We start from the raw sequence: 25,799 nt of genomic DNA, 5'->3' as shown, positions 1-25,799 counted from the left end.
AAAGCAAGTAAACAAGATTGTGTTAGATTTCTCCTTTATTTTGAAGTTGATGCAAAATACACGGTTAAAGATATCTGATCTTTCAGTCTACAAGATATCACAATAAATAAATATAATCAGGATTTAATGCACAGCCGTTAAAATAAAACTAGGTAAAAGGTAGAACGTAAAGTTCATGCAGGCGTTTTCACTTTACATAACGACAAATTAAATATGAATTGAGCCAGAAAAACCGTCTTTCTCTTGATAACATCTTCAACACTTCTTTCGCCTTTTTCTATCCCCTGAAAATGTAAACGCTTTAAGTTTTAAAATGCCTAAAACTTCAATTATCTGTCATTTCATAAACCAAACCATGACTCTGTTAACACACTAATGATCTATTTTAATTACTGCTGGAAAAATAAAAAATAAATTAAAAAAAATCAGACAAGTTCGAGCAGCAAAACTCACACCTCAACAGATAATTAATGAGCAGAAGTATTTCCTGTTAATTGATAAACTTCAGACAGAACTAATCGTCTTCTTTTAAAACCATCGGAAGTTTTCACACCTTGTTCTTCAAACAAACAGGATACTTGTTGTTATTCTGCCGTGTTGTGGAAGGCAGTAAGTTGTATAGTTGTATCTCCAAAAACAGGGTTTGTAATATCCACACCCCACAACAACACAACTTACTACCTCAGCACAGCACAGCTGCAAACATCTGGAATACCCCCCCCACACACACACACACTCATTACAGGCATGAAATTCAGGACTAACGTTGGTCACTAACAGCAACAGGCACTTCAGTCTCCGTGGCAACTGAACCCAACACAGGCTGCGGATAGGCTGGTGGTCTCCGTCGTACACGTAGGTAGGTGACTGTTTGGTTCGCCGTGAGAAAGACAGTAGGCTGTATAGTTATCTCCCAGATCTGGTGTGATCCTAAAACTATACAAACTACTACCTCATCCCACAGCTCCCAGTCCTCTTCCAATCAGCCAATCAGAGCCCATCTATCCCCCCCCTCTGTGACATCTTTAAACACGACTCCACAAAACCATCACAAACACGCAGAGAGCTAAACAAACAAAGCTTCTTTTTAAATCTTTCACACATTTAATCAGGACAGAAAGCAGGATGAAGACAAAAAAAGAAAGATTATTTTGGTAGTAAGAGCACAACATGCCTTGACATTTAAAGTCCGATGATAATCCACAGCAAACAACGGTACAAAGGTTTGATACAACAAATATAAAGACGATTGGTTGTCAAAACAACTTCCTTCCGTTAGGGCCCGACCGATACAGGAATGTTAGAGCCGATACCGATACGAGGAGGAAAAATAATCAGATATCTTTCTTTGATCTTTAGAGACAGACTGATGCAGATATACACATCCAACACGTGTGGAAAAGATATTAAATAAAGACAAGATGGTCACTGAACTAGAAAGTGACTGATGGTGCGTGACCGCTTGACACTCTGCAGAGTGATAACGCTTGTTGTAATCCATACAGCGCCCTCTGCTGGTGACAGATCTGCTAGTGTAACTCAATGATACTCAAATAAAATACTATTTGACTGGTGAATAAACAAGAACGACACAAAACTGTTCAATATGTTATTAAAACAATTGAAGGTGACAGACGGCCTAACGGTTACGTTGTGCACCACCATGTACATCACAGCAGGTCATGGGTTCGAAACCGAGCTGCATCTCTCTCTCATGAAATGTTTCCTGATGTCTCTCTTCATCAAAGTCCTGAACAATAAAGGTCCCAAAAATGACAACGAGGTAGATATGAATAAAATAATCACGGCTAAATCGAATACTAAAAAAAAAAAAAGTAAAGCCAACACTAAAATAATAATGGTTAAATCCCCACATGAATAAATATCCAGACTGAATACATTAGTTTTTTTTTTTCGTCAGAGGAATTATAAAGGGTGACCACCCTCAGCCTATTTCTTGTCCCTGAGGAGGGTCTCCAGGGTCCAAATAAAACTACAATAATCATTATCTATCGTTAACCATCAGGGTTAAACCCAAAGAACCGAAAGATCATGCTTTAAACATGTTTAACTCTTTGCTTGTGTGCTGTATTCAGGTGAGGCTAACACGCTAACAGCCTGTCAAGCTTTATCCGCCGGGTTGCCAAGGTAACGCTTCTGTCGACGTTACAGCGACGTTTTGTAACACAGGGAGACAAGAGAAACACGTTAATAAAACACCGAGCTTCGAGCTGAGGCAACGACAACCTGCCTCTGGAACTCAGCTAGCGAGCTAGCCATCTGTAGTCCACACTGCTAGCTGACAGCTAGCCGGATTTGGCGGTTTCCCCGACCACCACTTCGTCCCCGCGTGTCTTCACGAGCCCCCTTCCTTCCCAGCGCACGCGCGGCCCCCCGTCCGGCTCCTCCGGGTCCTCGTGTTGGTTAGTAATCGGTGCGTTTCGACTGCTCGGTCGCTTCACACCGTCGACCTCTTTACAGAAAAAAGCGGAAAGTATCGCAGTGAGATGTTTCGATGCCTCGCTTCACCACGCCAAAAATCACGTGACCAACCCCACGAACCGAACGAGGCCTCCCTACGTCACGCGCGTAACAGACAGACGAAAGCGGCTGTTTTGATGCTGCGTTAGGTGTCGTCGGAAAAACGAGCTTCGGAGGGGGGAAATGCGCATGAGCGATTTCTTAAATTGTTGAAACTCAATAAGTAGGGAATCACTAAGTCATATTAAAAAAAAATACTTTATTGATAGAAACAGCTCTACAGGATACTGTCATAAAACAAAACACACGCCTCGCTGTTCTCTAGCACCTGATATCGCGAGACTTAAGAATCTGTAGAGCAAATGCCAAAACGAGACTTCCCTTCAAGGAATTTGTGCAAAATCTACAATATTAATTTTATTTTTGCAATTTTATAAACGTAGTCTTAAATATTGTAGTTTTAATTCTCTCGTGGAGATAAGTAAGTGTTCGCTAGGCTTTATGAATGGAAAATATAGGAAACGAAAAGTCCGCCGAGCTGTTGCTAAGCAACCACCAAGACTCCATTGAGTTGGTGCTCCCACAAATAATGTGAAAAAACAGTTAAGAAAATAATTTTAAGTCTTTGCTGTTTTTGATAATGTAGACTGTTACTACCAATGTGTGGGTATATATATATATATTTGTTTTTTTAAATGTTAGAAGAGCCATATCCGGTTTTTATGCTGCTGTGGCTCATGTTAATATGGCTGGAATATATATATATTTTTTATTTATATAAAATTAAGTTTAAGCCATGTGCCAAAATGTTTTACTTGTGTATATTTTTTTTTATTTGACATCAAAATCTTGGCAAAATAAAGACACCGGACACAACAAATACTTTTTTTACTAAAAGAATAAATTTTATTTCAGCACTGTAAGTCATTTCCCAACCAGTACAAACATGACTGCCATCTTCATCTCTTTCTGAACCTTTCCTCCCCTCCCTCTGTGAGATCAGACCACCAACAGCCAGACAATTTAAAAAAAAAAAAAAAAAAAAGCTTTCTTTTTTCTCGTCTTTCCACAAACAGTCTGGTGCTTCCATAATGCTAACAATGATGACAAATTATACCAACCATAATTATAACAGCAATAATGATGATGATAATATTATATTTCTATAACAATAGTATTATGGATACATTTTTTTTAACCCTTTTCGCTGCACAGGTAGTTTCGGGCGGCCCTGGGTGCTGAAGTACATGCATTGGTAGAGACTGACTTCAACTCGAGCCCTTTACTTGGACTCAGCAACAGGGGAGGGAGGGGGATTATACTGGAGCTTGGGGGGCTTTTAGGGGGAGTGGCAGTGCAGAGAGAGACAGACAGAATAGGGACCTTTTATCAAACTGGACACGATGCTGTGAGAATACTGCAACATACATCCAAAACAGGTACAAACACAAATCAGATGATTCCTTTTCACACTCTGTATGACAGACAATAACACTGTTTGACTTCTTACAACACTGAAAAAAGTACATTTCTATTCTGGGACTTTTGCTTCTCTTTACATTGTCAAGCTCTTCAGAGTTGCTTCCCATTTGCGCAGGCAGTGAGGCAGGATGTTTGTTTAGTTGTTTTTTTTTTTCCTCCCTCAATAATAGAGAGCGTGAATTCTTCTCAAAGCACTTGATCTGAGATTTCAATCTTTTTCTTGCCTGAGACAAGATGCCTGGATTACAATTGTTGACTATATAATAGTAAGACTTGAAGGGCTGCAAAATGATTATGATGACTTTCATTTTCTCAATTTACTAATTCATGAAAACATGAATTCTCTCGTCGTTGACACTAAAACAAGCATGTTTTTTGTTTTGTTTGTTTGACATTATGAGATTGTTGTTTTCAGTGATGGACTGATCTGTAAGTGCCCGAGTGTTGAAGCCTTTAAAGCAATGCAGCACTGTAAAAAGCTGGAGTAAGGGCAGGTTGGAAGTCCTTGTAAAAGGCTACAGTTCAAGATTTATCTTTCTTCATCTTTTTTTTTTTTTTATCAACTCATTTTTTCAGCCCTTAAGTCTTTACTTCTCTACACATTTCTTTGGCATTCTGGTCAAACACGTTCTTGCTGTCAATCCACACAACATAAAGCATCTGTGCGAATCTCAGATTAGTGTTTTGAGGGAGATTCTGCCCCTTCGAAAAGGCCTCTTTGCCCACACATTAAGAGACTCAGTTAGCCCTGTTCAGACTGCCGTTTCACGCCGCGGTATTTAGGCCCCTGTGACGTTTCGCTTTTAAAATCTGAACGTCACGGGAGGACGAAGAGATCCACCCTCCGCACCGTCTTCATAGGTAGCAACAGAGGCGTTAACAGCACAGCGCTGTGTGTGCGCACGTCTGACTGTGTGTATGTGGAGCTCCAGACTGGGGAGACTGGGACACCAATAAGCGTCGTGTCAGAATCAGTCTGAATGCACAAAGACGTGATGACGGCTGAGCTGAGTTACGGCACTTCTGTTTTTTTAATTTTTTTTTAAAGGCAGTCTGAAAAGGGCTCGTGCATCACTCCATCAATCTGAGTCTGGGAAGTTAAAGGCATAGTTGGGAGAGCACAATGGTAACATGTATAAAAAAAAAAAGAAAAAAATGCAAAAGAGGGCGCCAAAACCCCAGAACGACTGACAGCGTGTTTGTCAGGTGTTGTTCCTTCCTGTGTTTTATAGCAGATCTGAAGTCAGTGGTTCACACAGCTTATATCCAGTCAAAGCAGAAGACACACCGGAGCGACCAGACGGCTTCGCTCAGCGTCAACAAGCACACACACACACACACGCTACCTTTCCTCTTCCCTGTCTGTCTGCGTCTCCACAACAACCAGTGTACAAAAACACCGTTATCTCACAGACTTTTCAGGTAAATCACACGTGCTGTAATGTCATTATATATATACTCATACTCGTCAGAAAACTTGTTACTCGGGGGGCAAACTGTCGACTAAAGAAGAGGGGGGGGGGGCTTTATAGAGGGGTTAAAAGGGATGTTAGGCGTACTTTGGTTCTCGGGTGTTTACAAGAGATGTTTCGCTGCTTTGTGCAAGGGCGCAGAGTTCAGCTTAGATTGATAGTAACGAGTCGACCACATGAACTGTTATCAGGGATATTATGAGATACAAACAAAGTGCAGACGACGATTTTCAATTCGAGAAAAGAAAAAAAAAACGGGCAATAGTTACTTAACGTACAGAATAAACGGTGGTCTAAAGATGCCATATAAAATACAGGTAAGGAAAATCGTAATCATTACAGTTCAAATCTCTAGGTTGGCTAAGCGTATTTCAGTACTAACTGAAGCAATGGTAGGATTAGATTAAAGATGTAATAACATTAAAAATAGTAAGAAAAAACACGTTTGCACGATTGAGTAAAACCGTTTCGACTTTTTTTTTTTTTCAGATTTTTTTTTTCCAGACTCTGGCTAGATACATACAGAAACTGATTATCAACGTTAATATAACCTTTACTGTTAGTTGGGTTGATTAAAGGGGGCGGGGCAGCCCAAAGAGAAAAGAGAAAAAAAACGGCCAATAGAAACGGTCCTAAAAGGGCTACAGGAGAGGCAGAGAGGAGGGGGGGGGGTGAAAGAGAGAACTGAAATACAAAGAAGGGGAGAGGGCGGTTAATCTGCATGTAAAATGTTTGGGTGTGTTTGTGTCTGCTTGTATCTGTGTGTGTGTGTGTGTGTGTGTGTGTGTGTGTGTGTGTGTGTGAGTGGATGCATGTACTCTAAGAGGAGGCGGAGAAAAGAAGTGAATGAACAGTTTTGGGAACGCAGAGGCGAGAGAAAGTGTCACAGCAGGAGGGAGGGGGGAGTTAGGATAACAAGCATAAAAAAATCACTGATCAAATATCTATCAAACTAAAACAGACAAGGACAAGAGAGGGACACTACATCATGTATTGTGTTTGATTTTTTTTTTTCCATACTAGCTACTGTGTAACTCAGGGTTTAACATCTATGTATCTGTGTAATGTGTGTGTGTAAGTGTGTGTGTGTGTGTGTGTAAAACAAGTCCGAGGTTTCTGCGCCTTCGCCGCGACACGCTTCTTTATCGCGTTTTTGTTTCTCAACTCCCCCTTCGCGCAATCTCGAAAAACAAAACAAAACAAAAAAACCCGGCGGAGTCAGTCGAGTGTGTTACCAAGAAAAAAATGATCTCTGATGAACCGACGACCACTCCACTGAGAACTGAAACTGCACAAAATCACTTCAGCACAAAAGCAGAGAGAATGCTGCCGGTAACAAACGCGACTGAACCCCTGTCCGTGTGAGAGTGTGTGTGTGTGTGTGTGTGAGTGTGTGTGTGTAAGTGTGTTTTTTAAATGTTATCTGGCGAGCGAATCGAGAGAGAGCGGGCATCGTTGTACCGAATCACACTCTGGCTCGCCGCAGAAAAAAAGCCATCTTCTAACAATGTACTGTTGCGATACACATATTTGTACTAATGTCAAAAGTTGAAAGCAGTTACGTTATATGATCCTAGTAATTCTAGACTTAGTATCCGGCCAGTGGAGCTATAATCTCTAGCCTAGTCTCGGTGTCTGTGTTGTACAGTCGTGTATTAATCCTGACGCTGGTTCCTACTCTTAACCTAGAAACACCTACAGCACACCGTGTGTGTGCGTAAATCCCTACCAATAACAGCTAACAAGTCCGAACCTCGGAATTCATTTGGTGTTGGTGTAAGAGACGGCGGCGCGGCGCGGCGCGGCCCCCCCGTTCCTGTGACGCCGAGCGTAGGCCTACGCTCTCGGCTGGGGTGAACTGTCAGCGTTTTCACTGTAATGGTCTTTGAGTTCTGAACTGAGGGGGGGCGGGCGGGCGGGGGGAGGGGATGTCTGACACGACTACATTAACACTTACATATAGTCAGGGTTTTGTCCTTGTGTTCATAAGAGCTTCTTTTCTTTTAAATTCATGTCATTTCTGTGGCACATGATTGAGCACGAGTCATCAACACGGTGAGAAAATAAGGTGCTTCTTGTTGACTTTGTTTTCTGACATAGTGAGCTCACTTCGTTCTCTCCTCTCAGTTAGAGATTTTAATGTTCCTGGCCTCATCTCGCAGGCGGTAATCCGTCGCTCCACTGCTCTTTACATTTGCAGTTTGTGCTAGAAGTTGTATTTCCGTTGTCAGATGAAACCTACCATGGGGGGCCGGGGGGGGTTGGGGGGTTGGGGGGGGGGGAAGGGACATCTCTTTCTCTACAAACACAAGTGCTCTAATAAAACATTTATCTTAGAAGTCTCAGGATTGTGAGCGGCACACTGAGGTCCGCCATGAGGCCTCTCTCTCTCCTGTCATGTGATCCGACCCGTGAAGCGTCCGCCGTGCTCGGCGGAGGGGGCTTCAGGGCGGGGAAGTGCTTCCTGCTGGTCTTTAAAGTGACACACCGGAGCCGTGCGGAGGGGGGGGCAGCGGCTCGCGGTGACGGGCTATCGTTGTGGCAACAGTTGCTCAATCACCACCAGAGGGTGGAGGACTCTTCCGAGGCTTTGTCGCAAAGTCCTCGTTATATATTTATCACTGACTGCCTGTGCGGGCGAGCCTTTTAAAATACACTTTGGAAATAACTTCTTTAGAAATCTGAAGAGAACCAGGAGTCTCTTCAGCTTCATTTCAAGGTTCTCGATGAATGTGTGAGGCCAGTCGGAGGGGATCTGTGCCTGGCAACAGTCACCCAAAAACCCTCACCATTCATCTTCATCGTTTTTATTTTTGCTGGGCAGCATTTTCCTTTTCTTTTTGGCCTTAACTCCAGAAGGTGCTTCAAGAGTTTCTCTTTTCTTTATCACCTGGTAGAGGACAGTCCAGTGTGGTGTAACATCTTTCTTCTTTCTTTTTTTTTAAACAAAGTGCTTCTTTGTCTGAAACCACTCTGTTCACATTCTGACGTCTCTCGAATAGATCTCTACCTTTAAAATGTAGTTCTACACGTTATATGGATTTATTTATGTGCGGCGGGGGGGGGAGGGAAACCCCTCGCACGCGGTCAATTCGCCTGAACAGGGGCTTGTTCAAATTCATTATATTTAAATACGACAACAAGTGCTTTTGTTGGGATAATACAATCAAAGCTTTGGGAGACAGGGACGTCGGGGATGGGAGGATAATATAATAATGCACTTTTTTTTTTTCTTTTTTAGGAGCGGAGAAATATCTTGCATACTTTGGGGCTTAAGGTGCATAAACTCATGGGCTTTCTTAGCACTCTGCTTTGCTACATTGGTCAAAGTAAGATAGCACGCTAATACCATGGTTGTGCAGAAGTGCTCCTGTTATAGATAACCAATCAATCAATAGGGGTGGGGGGGAGAAGTGCTAACACAGTGTGTTTAGCAGTGCTGCTAGCCTGCGGAGGTCGGGAGACGAGGGTCACTGCACAGAAAAATAAAATAAAAATAACAGTACATCCTTCACCTCCAGAGTCAAAACTCTGAACATCTCCCTGGATCCCTGTAAACCTCACACATGAAGGCTATGGCAACAAACAAGCTTCAACAACACACATACCAACCACGGCTACCAGGCCTAGATGCTGTAACCATGGAAACCACATCCAATCTGTCACCGTAACCACAAGCTTTAACATCTGTGTGCAGAGATTCCAACGATGGGACCATCAGAAACACAAAATAACTTTAAACTGTACAGATAACCATACTTAGGTTGGGTGGGAGACTCTTATAAGTGGGGGGGGTCATACTGGGAGGGGGCGGGGCTTCAAGCTTATTTAACTCTGGGTGCAGGAGGGAGGCGTTAAGGATTTGTTTTTCTTTTAGGGGTGGGGCGCTTACAGACTCATGGAGATAACCTCTCTTCATAAAACAATGTAAAACCACATGAGAAAACTAAAAAGGAAGTAACGGCTAACTGCTCGACCACATGGAGCAGCGAGGAGGCGAGGAGGAGCCTCGCATCACTTCCTGCTCCATGTGATGATGTCACAGCTAGCAGGCAGGGCTACAAAAACAGGGAAAGGCAGTCGAACACAGAACTCTCTCAGAGCAGTGCACCCTGGGAGGGACGCCATCACTCCTCCTTCTGTAGTGCTCCGTCTGACGGGCAGTCGTCAAGGCAACAGGGGGCCTCCACCTCCACCCCCTCTGATTGGTTGTCTCTGCTGGCTAAGGCACATGGGATTGGCTGGGCCAGGGGGGCCAGCTCCAAGGGCTGACCGATGGCGGAGGCTGCTGAGCTGCCGTTCAGCTGCTGAGTGGAAACCTCTGGCGTGGAGACCGCCTCCTCCGACGGCTTCGGGGGGCTGCTGGATGTCGGGGATGACGACGTCTGCGTGAAGGAGAGACGGAAAGATTAAGACGGGCAACCAGCGTTGACTTAAAGTCTGACCAGACTAAAGGTGTGTTTGTCTGTGTCGCACCTGTGATCTGTTTGAAGGCGTCTTTTTCACTCCTCCCCTCGTTTTCGCTGGAATCTCTTTACCCCTACTGGACACACAGAACAATCAGAGGATGTATAACACTAATTATCTGCAGTACACTTATATTCCATCCCAGAGGCCGTCCACATTACCATCAGCGCTCCCTCTGAGCTTTGTGACCCTGCATTCAACGAGTCATCAAAACGATGACGCCAAAATAAACACTTCGCTGACCGCTAGCTACGCCACAGTTAGCGCGTCTGCCAACATTTCCATGGAGAAAGAAACCACATTGTTGTTCCAGTTTGTGCTTAAAGTCCAAATCCAAACATCTGCTGGTGTTTTTACACACGATGGACCCCAATCAGTGAGGTTAAATATCAGCTGAAATGACCTTAAAAACTCATGTCAACACTAAAAGCTCTTTTCACATACATGTTTCTTGCTGCAGAAATGATACTCTGGGGTCTGGCAGGAAAAACTCTCGTTGACATATACAGCTCCTCTGCGTAATCGCCGCAATTTTTGAGGAGCGTTTTAATCATCGTCATTTTGCAGCTTTTTATCAGCCGGGTGTTTTCAGCCTGTTCAGCGTCTTGATTGGCGGGTCTTCAACGTACTCACCCTTTCCCTGCTCCCACTGACACCACCTGCATGTTGAAGCCCCCTCTCCCACGGATTGGTTTGTTCCCGGCCCACTGGCCCACAACCATGCCGGCGATCTCCAGTTTCCCTCCCTGAGGGGGGATGGACTGAATGCCTGCAGACAAAAGACAAAAAAAAGTGACTAAAACACTCCCTCACGGTATCCAGGAGCGACCGTCTCTGCTATAATCTGTGATTTGCTGAACACTGACAGGAAATTAAACCTGGCCAGAAACATCAACTGTGACAACCTATATATCCATAACACTGCCTTTAGATATGTTCCTATATTGCATTATGTTCCTTTTATATTATTTTGGTCTCAGTTCTCTTGTTGTTGGAAGGTGCTCGAAATAAACTCGTCTCCTTGAGAAGGAAAATCACAGCCTGACACTTTAACGAAAAAGCTTTTTTTAAAAGGCATTTGTCATTCTTTTGTTTCATGACTTTTTTTAAATCAGTTTATTTTAGGTGTATCCAGCGCTACATAAACAGACTCAATTTAAATATGAATACATCTAAAGGCTTAAAGAGAGAGGAAGATGTTTACATCCATTGAAAGGTCAAAGGTCGCCTCAGGGTGTCTCAGTACCTGGGAAGGCTCTGGGTCTGTGCTGGGCGGGGTGATGTGGATGATGCGGGTGGTGATGGGGGTGCATGCCGCCCATGGGGCGAGGTGGGTAGAGAGGAGGCATGGGGTAGAAAGGGGGCACCATGGCTGGGGGCAGGAAGGCAGGAGGTGGAAGAGGAGGGGGAGGGGGAGGAGGGCGGGACAGGTTGATGCCCTCGAGGATTGCTTGACGCATCTTCTCCACCTTGGACACCAGCTCCTCCTGCAGAGCACAAACACACACGTGTGACTGGGAGTGTGTGTGTTGAAGATTAGTGTGTGACTTACACTTCCAGGTACGTACCTGCCCCTCACACATGTCCAGCAGGGCGGCTCGGTCGCGGGCGGCCCGGGCCAGTTTGCTCTGAAAAAGTTTGCCGTCAAAGAAGCCCCAGGGACAGCAGTGTTCCCACGGCAACGGCTGCCCGCACACGTCATTAATGAACAGCGCTGTGTCGACGCCGGCCATAAAGAGAGAGGCAAGCTGCACGCCGCGGGCATCCACCTTCTCCACCTATCAGCAGACACACAAAATGTCAGAATTAAAGCTTTTTTTATTTTTTTAAGTTCACTTCAGAGTAAACGCAGAGAAGAGCAGCATGATGACGGGAATAATTTAAGTGTCAGAGAACAAGAGTTGTGAATCATGATGTCTCGAACACATGGTACGTGGGCGCACGCATCAGACGCTTCCAAGAGACGGCTGACTGAGACACAGATAGGACTTGAATTAGTCTCAGGAGTGTAGTAAGATCAGCTGCCACACAGTCTGAGGAGGCTGAAGGAGCTGTGAAAGATCCCTGTGAGGGTATTTAGATTCTGTAGACCACGATTATTTCACAAACTCTGTAAAGACAACGATGAAAGAATGAAAGCTGAAAGAATGGATTCTGATATTTCTGTTTAAAACGGGTAAGTTATGAAAAAACTGACGGTCCTGAGACGCTGGTTTGTTTTTGGTTGTGCGTCTCTGAATGGACAGAAAAATATACAAAAGCCTTCATCTTTCTTTTCTTACCCCCCCAAGTTCCACTTAATATAACAATCAAAGCATTCCTGTATGCCAACCAATCTGACGAGGATGAGACATTTTCAGTCTTATTTTTATTCCAGCCAAGTCAAGGACGTCGTTGTTTAAAGATAACAAACTGCGATCGTTTAGGATACGCCTTTCGGGATTTTTTTTTTTTTTTTTTAAACGTACGTGCTAAAATAATTGGCTGCAACTTGAATAGACGTCTGGCAGTGGAGTTTGCAAAATAATCATGTGTTAAGTTGAAAAACGGAGAAATGTGTGCAGGAACATCTGTATACTGATCAATGGTTAAGCATCCATGAGGGCCAGAGCGCCGGGGTCTGACCTTGAGCTCCTGGAGCTGGTCGGGTTCATAGAGTTGACTGGAAACAGCCTGAGCCAGAAAAGCATCCAGCTCATGTCTCTGAAGGATTCTTCCTCCAGGCCACTGCATCATATACCTGAGAAGAGCAAAAAAAAAAAAAAAACAAGCTCAGTGAAGAGTGCAGGAAGCACCACGGCACAGTGCTGATGTCTACAAATCACAAGCTGCAGTGTGGCCTCATCAAAACAAGCTTGTAGTTACACAATACACGATTAGCAGCGCTGCGTATTAAGAGACGCCGGAAGCCCGTTAGCTTTCCCAGTCAGGAAACAAACAGAACAGTGCCCGAGTCGAAAAGCCTTTTCTGAAGAGTCTTTGTCACCCCGCGTGTTTCAGCGCCGTCTCTTCTTCTCATGAATGTTTGAATCACAAACATGTTTTTGTGACAGGATGTAACCACAAAACATGATCAATAAAGTTCCCTTCAACATGTTTGAAGCAGATGGTGTTTCATTGAAACCTGCTCTTCAGGATCTGTTTCATCGTGGTGCTCCAGGAGGAGCTGCATGCATGTGTGAACGCTCGGACTTCACCCACGCAGTATTGACATCGTGCATCCATCATTTTCCAGATTAAAAAAAAAAAAAATCCATATTTGGCACCAGTGGTCCAAGAACTGCGTCACACAAGTCAGGGTCGAGTTAAAAACAAAAACGGAGATTGTAACTTTCAAAAGAAGTGGTATCAGAAAGTGTCCAAGCATCAAACATTTTGAGTTTACACCAACATGGCCTAATCCTCTGTCTCTCCCTCTATTAAGTGTAAGAATAATGTGTCTCTGTGCTGTCGTACCTGAGCACGCAGCACATGAGCAGCAGATGCTGTGGGACCTGTGCTGGGTTGAGGAGGGCTGGGCAGTCAGAGCGTAGGCAGGCCAGGAAGGCCCTGGTTCTCCTGGAGCGGTCCTCGCTGGCGCGACCCAGCCACAGGCGCCGCAGGTTGGGGCAGGTCCACTCCCGGAAACACAGGGCGGGAACCAGCTCGGGAGTCAGGGCCGACTTGGCTTTACCGCTGCTCCACTCTTTGACGATCACAGGAGGAACTGAAACACAGGCGAGTGTGGGCATCAAACGTGTGCGAAACTACTGTGAAGGTGGTTCACTCAGCACGCTGCTAACGCAGGTAGATGTTCAGTGTGTCAGCAAAAAGCCCAGATATAAAAGAAGTTATTCCCACAGTGGAGAACTCATGGTTGTAACCTGTATGATAAAGAATGGCTCTGTCACACTTATACATGTATCAGTCATTCTTTATGAACCATAATGGACCCTGAAACAGATGTGCGGCCATCATCAATCACATTATTTACACTAAATGACAAAAACTCGTCGACAAGGAAACACCTTAAAGATTCATCAAAGCTAACGACAGCCGCTGCACGTTTGTGAGACATCAGCAGATATTTAACGATGAGTAATGATATCGGCGCTGCGCGAGCCTGTTTGTGTTTCTTAATAGTGCTCAGAGCTTTATCTGACTTTTTACACGTTTATAATGTATTCAAACACTTGACTATGAATGATGCATTAATATTAAGTCCTCTGTCCAGCGAGCGTCAGATCTGAGCTCCTGCTGAGCAAACAAAACTCCTTCAGCAGCCGGTCTCCTGTTTTACCTCAGAGCCTTTGTTCTTTAGCTGTGATGTGCAAACACGTAACACGTGTCCAGACTAAGAATGTCAAAAAGTACAGGTTGATTTAAGTGCACAGCCGAGTATCCATCTATCCTTTGAACACAGCTTTAAAAAAACACAAACGCACAGATTTACACTTTCAGACGGCAGACGCTTTAATTTATTCATGGCCATTTTTTTTTTGGAACCGACCAAAACAAACCCACAAAAACCTGTGGTTTTAAACCCAGCTTGTAGTTTTCAGTTCGTCTACTAAAACACTGAAACTAGAACTTGAATTTGAAGTCATCCTGGGAAAGACGTCGCACATGAGGAAATGAGTTCTAGAGGCTTGAAACTGATCGTTCTGCTTTAAAGTCTTTTTACTACACAGCTCTAAAGGGATTTAATACTCTAACCTCAGAAGCTGCAGCTCGGTTACAACTATATATATATATATATATATATATATATATATATATATATATAATACTAAAGGAATAATGTCTTTACTGTCAGTTAGTGTTCTTGAGATCTGTCACTTTTTCAAGGTTTCTGTCTCGTTTTGGAATCTTTCATAATTTCATCCCGGTTACTCACAAGATTAGGATTTTTCAGGGATATTTGTGGTCTAGTCTCGGCCCCGTCCTGCCTTGGTCTTGGTCTTGGCTCGGCATAGGAGCTCTCAGGTCTCGTATACGTCTTGATCTCTGTTAGTGTGATCTAGTCAAAGTAGTCTTTTTAAATGTGGATCTGTGGAAAGCGTTGTCCTCGTGCTGCCTGCTCGCTGACACGTTAAAGAGGATAGAAGTTTACATTCAGCTGAAGCTTCTGGACTGACCTTCCAGGGGAGCCCTCTTACGGAGAGCGAGCCTCTCCAGGCGGCGGTGTGTTTCTGCCAGACTGAAGAGGACGCCGTACGCGTACTGTCTGGCAGCGCGGAACAGCAGAGAGGCAGGAGGCAGCTCAGAGTTACACTCGTCCTCTATACACACTGGCATCTTCATCTCTCCCTGAGGGCAGGGAAACAAGAAGGTAACAAAAAGGACAAAATTAGGAGGAGGACAAATAGTTTTAGAGGGGGAAAAAAGTGCAATAATTTCCTCTTTACAAAACTAAATATTTCCTTTTCTTAGTCTTACAAAATCCTTCAATTGAAATGGTGACCAGAACAACACGTGTGTGTACCTTGGTCAATATGTGGAAAATCTGGGGGTACATCAGTCCTCTTCTGTGTCTGTGTTCAGCTACACGAAGAACCTCAGCGCTGACCTGCGACAGAGAAACAAGAAACACGTGTAAAGAGGACCCAGGTGACGTGTTTTGGTTTTTTTTGCCGGATTTGTGTGTGTGTGTGTGGTCTTACCTGAGGCAGAGGGGGTGTGGTAATGTCCATGTGACTCCGCGTCGCCATAGACAACAGTGACGGAATGTTTGACCCGCTCCCGTTGCCTTGGGAACCGTCTCCAGAGGCCGAGCCCCCTCTTCCGGCAGGATCCTCCCACCGTGAGGGCTTGTCCGTCAAATGGCTGAGAGAGAGACACAGAGAGAGAGAGAGACACACAGAGAGAGAGAGAGAGAGAGAGATCAGTCAACATGATGGTGTGTGTTTACATCATAACAGAGATTCTGCAGAAGAAGCTTTTTCCTCACAGACATGTATTGCAGGTGAAACTAGCCAAACAATCAGCAACAAAATCAGCCTCTCAGCAGCCAGTCACACCAATCTGATTATTCCATTTATTCTTGGAGCGCTTGGTCGAATCTTTGTCCGCACATCAGAGAATAACACAGAAGTTGACAGAGTCCTTTTAGCCAGATACCTCCAGGACCTCTCAATAAGTCCATGCTTTGTACTTGTGCAGGAAGAAGTGTACAGTGCTTGAGCTCACTGATCAATCTAACTGGACTTTTGGCGGGAAACTTCGGGTTCACAGATCAGGTCTGGTAAGGATACGAGCGCATCATCAGCACAAAATGTCTACTGTCCTGTCAGCGTGTCTTACTTTGCGTTGCTGTCGTTGGGTTCGTCTCCGTCCGATGACGAGGACGGAGACGGAGAAGGACCGGACTGAGGACCGGCGTGATGGTTGGGTAGTCGACTTCCTCCCTGAGTGGAATCGTACGGAGCGGACCAGTCTGAGAAGCCCATCTTGCCCACCAGTGAGTCGTTGCAGTCTTGGGACGGCGGTGGGTTCGGGAACAGAGGGGTGGAGCCAGGTCCGTATGGAGCATTTTGATAGGGTGGCTTAAACCCCAGTACCTGGGGAGGAGGGAACTGGACAGGGAAGAGAGGACAATGATCGGGATGTTTGAGGGATGGGAAGTCGTGCTGCTAATTTTCCTCTCAAATGAGCGCACGCCAAAAAGGGCAGATTACAAATCACACATCAAACAGGAACGCCGGGACCTACCTGATTCTTTCCAGGCTGCATCGGTCCCATGTGGCCAGGTGGTCCCCCAAAAGGATTGGGTCCAAACCCAGGTACTACAGCACGGACAGACAAAAACGAGAAAGGTGTAAATGGAAGTAGTGCAAAGATTACATAAGGCTGCGGGGGCGGCTGGAATCCGTTTCCTTCGACTCACAGATGAAAGACGAGGGCCCCATGTTGGGCGAGCGTGGTTTGGAGGCTGCAGAGAAATACTCCACGGCTTTCTTGAATCGCTCGACCTTGTCCTCCATACGAGACTGGAGAGGGAGGGAAGAAAACATTGTGTTCATTGTGTGGCCCCTTTGTGACATCATGACTGTTCTAAATAAATGGTTTAGATCAATAATTAGAAACCACTGCTTGCCGGATCTCCGAACATTCATAGTAACAAAAAGGGATTTCTACCGATGCAGGGAAAATGTTAATATAATCCAAACAGACTCCTTGCAGGGTTTCTGGAACGTGAGTGCAACAGAGCGCAGCCATGTACACACCTCACATGAGAGCTACAAGGTCAGGTAGGAATAAAGAGATACACGTGCAAACGTCATGTTACTCTATGTGTCTGATGTTGCCCACATGTTCATTCAGCCTGTTCTGATGTCAAGTTGAAAATAATTTCACCGAGTCCGTATATTGTGTTTTATTTTGAAAGTGCTCGTCGTGGGGACCTTGACATGTGCACCCAGTTTTATTTTATTTTGAAACAAAAAAAACCCAGCGTCCGTTTGTGTTGAAATTGAACGACATGGATTCAGATGCGGTCTGTAGGTCAGCTTCCATGTGTGAGGAAGTACCGACGCTGACTCAGGTCTCGTGTCAACAGCGGTGACCCCGTCAACCATTAACTAGCGCCCTGTTTGAACAGTCAGGACGAGCGCCGTGTCAAACTGGTATTTTGGGGAAAATCTAATTCAAGCCGATGAAGAAAAAAGCAGCATCTGCACACGGTGACCAACCTGTGACTGTTTGAAGACATCTCTGGCGATGGCGTCAAGGTTTCCCAGGTCTTTGATGGAGGAGACGTACTCCGAGACGGCCTTGATCACCACCTCGCAGGGCGGCAGCACCAGCTGATGGGCTCGCACCTGAGATGGAAACAAAACAAAAAAAGGTTTTAACGCGCAGAAAGCTGAGATCGACTAAAACCCAGCGATATGAAAATATCATGTTTACAGGAAGACAGAGGCCGAAGAGCGTCTCTTCTAATCTGTGTCTGTGGGGAGATTAGGAATACAGAAGAGGTGGGGAAACATTAATTTATGTAAAAAAATTCAAAATTCAAAAAAAATCATGAGCATGAAATCATTTAGAAACAGACTTTGAATCAAGAATCCTTTTGAATGAAAAAAAAGATTCAGAATCGTTTGAATTGACAGACAATTATCAGAACAGGACGAAACAGAGGCGACAACACTGATCAATACTGACCCGAAGGAAACGAGATTAAAAAAAAAGACGACACTGTTTGTCGTCTGTCATGATAAATTCATGAAACCTTACTCTTCACAGATCGCTCCATCATGAAATGAAACAAACATTTTGATTGGACGTGAGAGAAGAAGATCCCCACACTTCATTTCTACAGGCTGATGCTGCTCTCATCAGGCGAACAGAGACGCACAGGTCGTGCTCGAGGAGACATAAATGAGACCCCTCTGTTGTTGCAGGTCATCTCTTTTAATTCATGGAGGTCAGCACTGACAATAAATGAAGCGTGTCCCCTCAGACGCCACATCACAGATTGTGTGAAGCTGCTGCCGCTGCAGAGCAGGAACACAAACAACAACAACAAGGTGCAGGCGTATCTGAAAACATCACCACATAAAGGCCGCAGCGAGCGGTAAGTTGCGTTTCCTTTGCCCACTCTGTTGTTTTCACAGATCACACCACCTCCACGTCTGGTTTCACACTCGTACCCTGACCACCATTCACCAAAGAGAGCGAGGCGGTGCAATATCACGGCACCCTGTATTCAATGTTGTTCATACACTTCACTCATGCCTCACGTTTGCAGAGTAGTATGTGAAACAGACAAAATGGTGTGAAGAGAAATCCAAACAGCAGCTGGTTTCTGGTGTCATGTTCTTCTTATACAGACACGATGGTTTCACATGCAGTAAAAATCCAGATTTCTTCGCATTCTCAAACTTGCATTAAGACATTTATGGAGGTCAAAATTATTCCAACTTAGTGTGCCGCCATCATCTTTCAGCAGCTTTTTTTTTTATTTTATTTTTTTAAGGTTTATAATGGGGCTTTTCTGGGGGTTTAACTGGAGAAACGGGGGGCGCTGGCGCCGCAGCGGCAGCGCGTGCATCCCATGTAGCGAGGCTGTAGTCCTCGCGCGTCCGGCCTGTAGCTCCTTTCCCGCATGTCTCTCCCCGCTCTCTCCCTGATTTCCGCCTCTATCCACCTTCCTCTCTCCATCATAATGAAGGCGAAAGGCCAAAAATAAATCTTTCCCAAAAAAAAACTGGAGAAACGTGACAGTGGATAGAGTTGGAAATCACGGAGAGGGAGAGAGATAGGACGGGGAATGACATGTGGAAAATGAGCCACAGATCAGATTCAACAAACGAGCAGCCACTCGACGATCGGAGCGTCTCCGTTTAATAATTAAAGGTTTCTGTTAGCGTGAGGCTAACAGAAACAGACATCTTAACAGCGGCTTTGGCTCAGTGGGTACAGTTTGAGGGGTTTGATCCCCAGCGCCCGCAGCAACATGTCCGACGTGTCCTTGGGCAGGGCAGTTAATTCCCAGTTGCTCCCGCTGCTTGGTCAGCAAAGTGTCAACGTGTGTGAACGGGGTTCGTCACTTCTGATGGTCACTTTACACCAGTGTGTGAACGTGAAGGTGTGAAAGTGCTTCAAGGAGTCAGAAGACCAGAAAAAAACAACCAACACAAATTCAAGTCCAATTTGTTAATTAAAAAAAAAGGGAAAATCAGAAATAAAATCACGTCCAAAGAAAAATATCTTCGTCTACATGCGAGTCAAATCAGGACTGTAACTATTGGACACGTTCCAGCATTAAGTGATTATCTCAGCTAATATTTTGTGAGAGGAAGCTGTGCTCTGCAGTGGACTCTGGACTTCTGAACATATGTTACCTTGAGAGAAGCTAGTGGGTGTTCTGGTCCCAGCAGACTCCAGTGGAAGGCAGCCAGGTCCTCATCAGGCAGAATATGATTTCCTGCAAGACAGAGAGACTCCTTTTAGTGTGTGCTCTGTCAATGAATAAAGACGACAGACACAGGGGGGTGCCAAAAATACACTTCACAACAGGTGTGTGTGTGTGTGTGTGTGTGTGTGTGTGTGTGTGTGTGTGTGTGTGTGTGTGTGTGTGTGTCTGGGCAGCTCCTCACCCAGCAGAGCAGCGAAGCAGGGCAGGTGCTGTGTCTTGAGCCCGAGCTGCCGGGCGGCTTCAGACAGCAGGTACTGGTGTGTGGTCAGGTTCTTGCCGTTCCAGCTCAGCTTGAGCGCGTGCGAGGAGAAGTAGGCGGGTACGTTGCAGAGGGCAAACTCGGAATCCTGAGCGATGAGGCCAGCGAATCCAAAGTCCCTGTACAGGGACAGCACTTCCTGGTGGTGGTCCTCCAGAGTCTGTACAACCTGTCGATGCAAAAAAACATGAACTCAGAGAGGCGTCGCAGTAAACTCACAAACAGGTCGCTTACTGCTAGAGGAAATGTGTCAGTGTCACAAATTTAAAACTTTGAAGGCTCTCCTCTCAGTTTTATAGATCTATTACTATTTCTTTGCAACTGGATTGATCAAGCAAAACAAAAAGATATGATGATATCAAAGTGGACTCTGAGAAGGCAAACTCTTTACAGACCAGAAAATAAATCAGTTAATAAAAAAAAAAGACTCCCAAGTCACAGGCAGTGAAGCTGCACAATGAGACGTTTTCAAATATGCACCGCTGGGAATACTGCTGCAACCTGGCTGTTCACACACGCTGCTCACAGAGGGAGACTTTCACCGTCAGACGGGTCTGACAAGGTAAGAACAACGTTACACGTGGCGGATGAAGCAACAGAGTGCGCTATACGATGCTATAATGACAGCATTGACCTTTATAGGATGCTACAAGTCAATATCTAAAACACAACTTGTAATCCAGAAAGCACCTTATGATCCTTTAAATTGCAACTAAATTTATCTACAAATTCTTCACTGGTCTGGAAGCGCGAGTGTTGATGAGTGTTGTGCTATCAACGGCGTCAATCCGTTCAGTTTACCGTCACACGATAAGAAAACGTCTTCTTCTAACGCTTTCATTTCATTTAAGCTTTCATTTAAGTTTAACTTGTTGCAGCTGTGATCAGACATCAGTCAGACTTAAACGCTCACATTTTACACACAAATGTTTCTGCACCGTGTTCATGAAGAAATGCACTTTGCTGAAGTTTCTGCTGCGCCCGCTCGTTCCAAATAACCACGAGTGATGGGGACGTGCTTCAGAGCACACTCGTGCAGAATGTGACAGCAGGTTGAAGGTGCACGTTTACACCAGCGAGCGAGCGAGAGAGCTGGTGTTGATCCTGTTTCTCACTAACAGCAGAGTTATCAGGTGTGGAAATGTAATGACCAAGTTCAGTTTGTTAATTAAAACGTGTTTAATTAGCTGGAAATCTGCCCTCTAATAAAACACACAACCAGGAAGGGGAAGGAAAAGCCCGATTATTATTAACATCTGAACGTTAAATTCATTACTCACAAATAAAATGTACCAATTCTTAACATCATCTCAGCAGCCGTTCAAAATAAATAAACATGCGAGCAGAACATGTCAAATGAGTAGGATTACTGCACGCTGAGGAGCAGCAAAGCAGCCAGTAAAGAGTGTAATTCAAGCAGGGGGGGGGGGGGGGGGGAGATACTTAATGCTGCAGAGATAGTTCAGTTTCTCAGAACACGAGCAGTGAAAACAAGCAGGTACACATGGGAGAGTGAAGATGCACGAGGAGCACCAGAATGTGCTGTACTGTGGGTGGGTGGGTTTGTTCTCTATCTATTCTAACAGGATACACTATGGCACTATTGTGTTGATTTTTTTTTCTTCCTCTAACCAGCATGCAGGCAGATTGGAGGTTAGATAAAGAGACAGCTGGATGACGTTGACGGGAGAGAAAGAAAAAAAAAGGCTATCAACAGTTTAGTTGCACTTTTTTAACAAAACGCAGTAAGTCGTCATTTCCTTCATAAAACACGTTCAGGCGTTCTTTGACCTATAAGATCTCAGCTTTAGAGAGCTAGCTGACACGTGTAATTTACTTTATTCTAAACAGCGGGCTAATAATAGAGTAAGGCGAATAGAGCACATTTTCATTCACCTACTTTCTTTATATATGAGCAAAAAAAACTTTTTTTTAATCTGATTTACAAAATGCACTTTTTTATTCAAGTATTCTCAACTGAAATGCAAGAAATAAAACTCATTACAAATGCACCAGTGCGAGGCACGGGGGGGGGCTATAAATAGTCTATCCACTCAGCAGTTGTTCAACAATGCTTGAAAGGTTTATTGAGTTCATGTTATGTAATATATAGGCTAAACAAGATACTCGTGTTGGGCAGTGCCTTTCTCTATATGAGCTGGTTTTTGAGTCGTTGCTTCACACGTCTTCAAAAAAAAACTGTTGCGTTGAACATCCATCGTCTCTCAGCAGACCACGGGCCTAAATGTGCACACAAGCAGAGCAGGCCAGTCACAGACAGAAATCTATGCTCAGGCCGAATCAGATCGGCGTAGCGAGCATGCCCGGGCTTTGTGTGACTTCATGTTTTTATTTCAACACCCGATGCCTCGAATGTTCATCTCTCTCACGTGACGGCGGCACATAGCAGAGCATTAAATCTGTAACTATGAGAGAGATTAACTCGAGAGTACAGACAGGAGCTGCATTCAGGGTCTGACACGGCTTTACGATGGAGGAAACATGGACATCATCACACGAGTTTATTCGCTAAGCGTAATCAAAATAAAGTGTAAATTATCCACAGTTTAAGACGCTGCACTCCCTTCACTTCCTGTGGACAAATAGTGCTTCTCATCTCTTAGCTGGTCTCGCCCTCTGCTTGTGGAGGTAGTGTTTATTTACACTATTATCTTGATTTCTTTTCATAAGCTTCTCATTCAGGATCCATGCCATGTAGAACAAAAGTCCAGTCTGACAGCGTGCAGCTACCCCGAGGCAACAATTTAAGGCCTTAAAATTAACCGTTAACTCGCTGATGGTCTTGTTTGCTTTTGTGTTCGTGTAAACGTATCGTCAGTATTAAACTCCTCACAGCAGCTTCAACTAAAGTAAGCACAGGGAAAGCAAACAAAGGAAAGGGACAGGGCAGGCGGGGGTCAGACTTCCTGCTTAAAGAAATGTACATTACTGTAGGATCAAAAGATGTGATGCTGCAGTTTCTTCACTTCAGTCTGTGGTATCTAAAGTTTTCATATATTCCCTTTTTATTTGAGAATATATGACGCTTAAAGACAAGACTGTCAGGAAACTACCAAAAGATAAGATTGAAATTTAAAGCAACTCTGGACACAATCCAGCTCCTCCTGGGAAAAGGTTATGGCTCGTGAGCACAGCAAGAGTAACCATGGTGATGAAACCAGATGTGAACCTGGTGAAGATGCATTTAGTCACCATAGGGCAGCTTTATTGGAACAAACTACCTGCTGATCTGAGGTCTGAAGAACATTTAAGTTCTTTTAAAAGTAGTCTTACAACATCTCTTTCTCTCGTGCCTTTGGCTGCTAGTTTATCTGTTTGATTTATTATGTCCATGTAATGAGTTTGTATTGTGTTTATCATTTTCTTCTGTAAAGCACGTTGAATTTATATTTTTATATAATGTGCAATACAAATAAAATTTAACTAAAAGTCGACCTGCTTCCTGACACTAAAAACTGTGACTTCATGCTGAGCAGGCCTGGTTAACTTTAAAATACCCCCCTTCATTCTTGCATGTGTGTAAAAATAAATACTTTCATTCCAGGCTAGCTCCTCTGTAGATTTTCACTCATCTAGTGGAAGGAGTTAAACTTAACAGCGTGATACAAGCATACAAATCGACGTTGCAAAAAACGTGAAAAGGGCTAAATCCACAGCAGAGCATATTAACTTCACACAGCCATGATCACATCGCTCACCCGCACTCGGAACCGGAACATGGCGAGGCGGACGCAGTGGCTGAGGCAGGCCGGGGGCAGGAACCATGCCCGTGGGGGCGGGGTGGCCTTGCTGCCGACGTGGTTGACTATCAGCTGCGCGGTCTGTCGCTGGCCCTGAGCTCGCCGCGCCCACTCGGGCCAGCGCTCCTTCCCCAGCGTGCCGTTAAAAACCACGACCAGCTCCAGGCCGCCCTGGTACAGACACGCCTGCGACAGGGCGGCCAGGTAGCCCAGCATGGCGTTCCACTCGCCCCCGCACACCCAGTCAGTCTGGTATCCGCCGTAGAGGCGCTGCAGGCCGGAGTCAGCGTCGATTAGGATCCTCGCAGGCGGGGGCGGGGGAGGCATGGGCCCGGGGTGATGTGGGTGGTGGTGTGGGTGATGGTGGTGAGGGGGCTGGCGGGCCGCGGTGCGGGCAAGCTTCAGGAGGTCCACCGGGACTGCGGCCCCAGGACACCGCTTCTCTAAATACTCTTGAAAACCCTGCACCCCCATGACGGTGTTGTTGAGCCTGTGCGTCTGGCCGGGAGCGGGCTCTGAATACGATCTGTACGCCGTGGTTGTGATGTGATGTGGAGCGAGACGTTAGCTAGCTGTGCACTGCAGGCAAGCTAACTGGTCTCCGGTGTAGTGACTAAAACTGAGGTTAAGTTAACCCTGCAAAAAAACAACTTTATCTGTCACTCCCAGTTGTGAAATGTGTCACCATGCACTGCTGCAAAAGTGTCACCTAGTCCTGACTACTTCCAATGCTTTATGTCTCAGTTTTGGTCGTGGCTGCTCAGTTTAGTGTCCATCCCTGTACATTTTTTGGTTAGATGCCAGCAAGGCCAGTGTAGCTACCAACAGCCAGAAAAAGTTCAACATTTTTTCCTTCTCCCATAATTTGGCTTCAACATAACGAGCTTCAGAAATATAACCTGGCAGTAAATAACGGAAATGCCGCGAGGTGGTGGATATATTGTTTAAAAATCCCAATAAAATAACTAACCTGCTGGGTTTTTATTTCTTATTTTTTGCACATGAAACAGAGGCAATACTGCGCATTAGTTAGCAAACCCACAGGCTGGATGGCCAGTTCGCGGACATGTTTTACCGAGCAGCTTGCGAACTCGCTATTTTCATCTGACAGCTACAAATATCTGGACATTTATTTTTGCACCGCCGGCGTTTTGCAGCAGTAGCTTGGTGGCTCGTTGTGTGTTTGAATATCAATTAAAAACAAACTAACAAAGCTGCAAGCCGGGCTAGCTCTCCTAACATTTGCTAACTGTGTGGCTAGCTGTTAGCTGCTAGCTGCTGGCAGGGTCCCCGGCGTGATTTGACGCGTCAACTCCCGAAGACAAGTCCGGGGCGGACACGACGCGGAATGAGATGGATGTTAAGACGAAAATAAAAATAAAAAGTAACTAAAATAAAATAAAAATAAAAGCCCGATGGTGCCTCCCTCGCTTTCTTCCACACTCACGGCTTCATGTTGCGGAGGGGAACATTACTTCCAAGCGACATCAGCCATCTTGCGACTTCCTCGCGGCCCAGTGGAGTGGAGTGGGAGTGGAGGGTGGAGGCGCGGCTGCAGTGGTCGCTGGAAAATGTAGTTCTATGACGCGTCACGTACGAATAGCACGAATGAATCACGGCGAGAGAGAGAAACTACAACTACCAGTACAAGGACACCAACGGTTGAACGGTGATGAAAAAAACTGGAGAGTACAATTTCTCCAAGTGGCCAGCAAGTGTTTTAAGTATAAAACGCCGTTACTTGACCGTTATCTCACCTGGACGTTGTTCCCATAAGCTCTCCTCTTACATATCAACTGATTAATGTTACAAAAATAATGTTCGCTAACATCTATAGCAGTGGGTCAGTGCTTACGCTCCACTTTTTTGTCTTATAATAGAATGTAGGACTCAGCAGGAATGTAGAGACTATTAAAGTTGTAAACATTTATATTTCATCAGTTTAAACAACTTAGAGAACATTTAAGTGTATTGAGAGG

General features: G+C 45.0%; 1 protein-coding gene across 2 annotated transcripts; it reads right to left on the bottom strand.

Annotated features, from left to right (window-relative positions):
* Nucleotides 1–3,361: 3,361 nt before the first annotated feature.
* fam120c (family with sequence similarity 120 member C) lies at nucleotides 3,362–25,704 on the bottom strand. 2 transcript variants are annotated; one of them, XM_079359785.1, is made up of 17 exons: nucleotides 23,779–25,704; nucleotides 19,982–20,228; nucleotides 19,727–19,809; nucleotides 17,573–17,701; nucleotides 16,768–16,870; nucleotides 16,593–16,666; nucleotides 16,185–16,456; nucleotides 15,545–15,707; nucleotides 15,367–15,450; nucleotides 15,020–15,191; nucleotides 13,359–13,608; nucleotides 12,528–12,642; nucleotides 11,471–11,680; nucleotides 11,149–11,389; nucleotides 10,536–10,671; nucleotides 9,912–9,978; nucleotides 3,362–9,820 (listed from the first exon to the last, which is right to left on the bottom strand). In XM_079359785.1, the coding sequence occupies exons 1-17, from the start codon at nucleotides 24,292–24,294 to the stop codon at nucleotides 9,563–9,565; spliced, it is 3,120 nt and encodes a 1,039-aa protein (XP_079215911.1). In that variant the 5' UTR covers nucleotides 24,295–25,704; the 3' UTR covers nucleotides 3,362–9,562. The 2 variants fall into 2 exon arrangements, with proteins under 2 accessions (XP_079215911.1, XP_079215912.1); XM_079359786.1 differs by having other exon boundaries at nucleotides 9,912–9,975; nucleotides 23,779–25,703.
* Between the last annotated feature and the right edge of the window lie 95 nt (nucleotides 25,705–25,799).

The sequence above is a fragment of the Symphodus melops genome (genome assembly GCF_947650265.1).
Source record: "Symphodus melops genome assembly, chromosome: 13".
NCBI classification, from domain to species: Eukaryota; Metazoa; Chordata; class Actinopteri; order Labriformes; family Labridae; genus Symphodus; species Symphodus melops.
The sequence above is the reverse complement of the archived record's forward strand: the minus strand, read 5'-3'. Positions and strand labels throughout refer to the sequence as shown.

Excerpts from the sequence above, each read along its gene's own strand:
- fam120c (XM_079359785.1), bottom strand. The coding sequence starts at position 24,294 with ATGGGGGTGCAGGGTTTTCAAGAGTATTTAGAGAAGCGGTGTCCTGGG. Across the intron at positions 15,708-16,184 it reads CCCAACGACAGCAACGCAAA|CCATTTGACGGACAAGCCCT; the intron begins GTAAGACACGCT and ends TCTCTCTCTCAG. Across the intron at positions 12,643-13,358 it reads CTCATGTGCTGCGTGCTCAG|GTATATGATGCAGTGGCCTG; the intron begins GTACGACAGCAC and ends TGCTCTTCTCAG.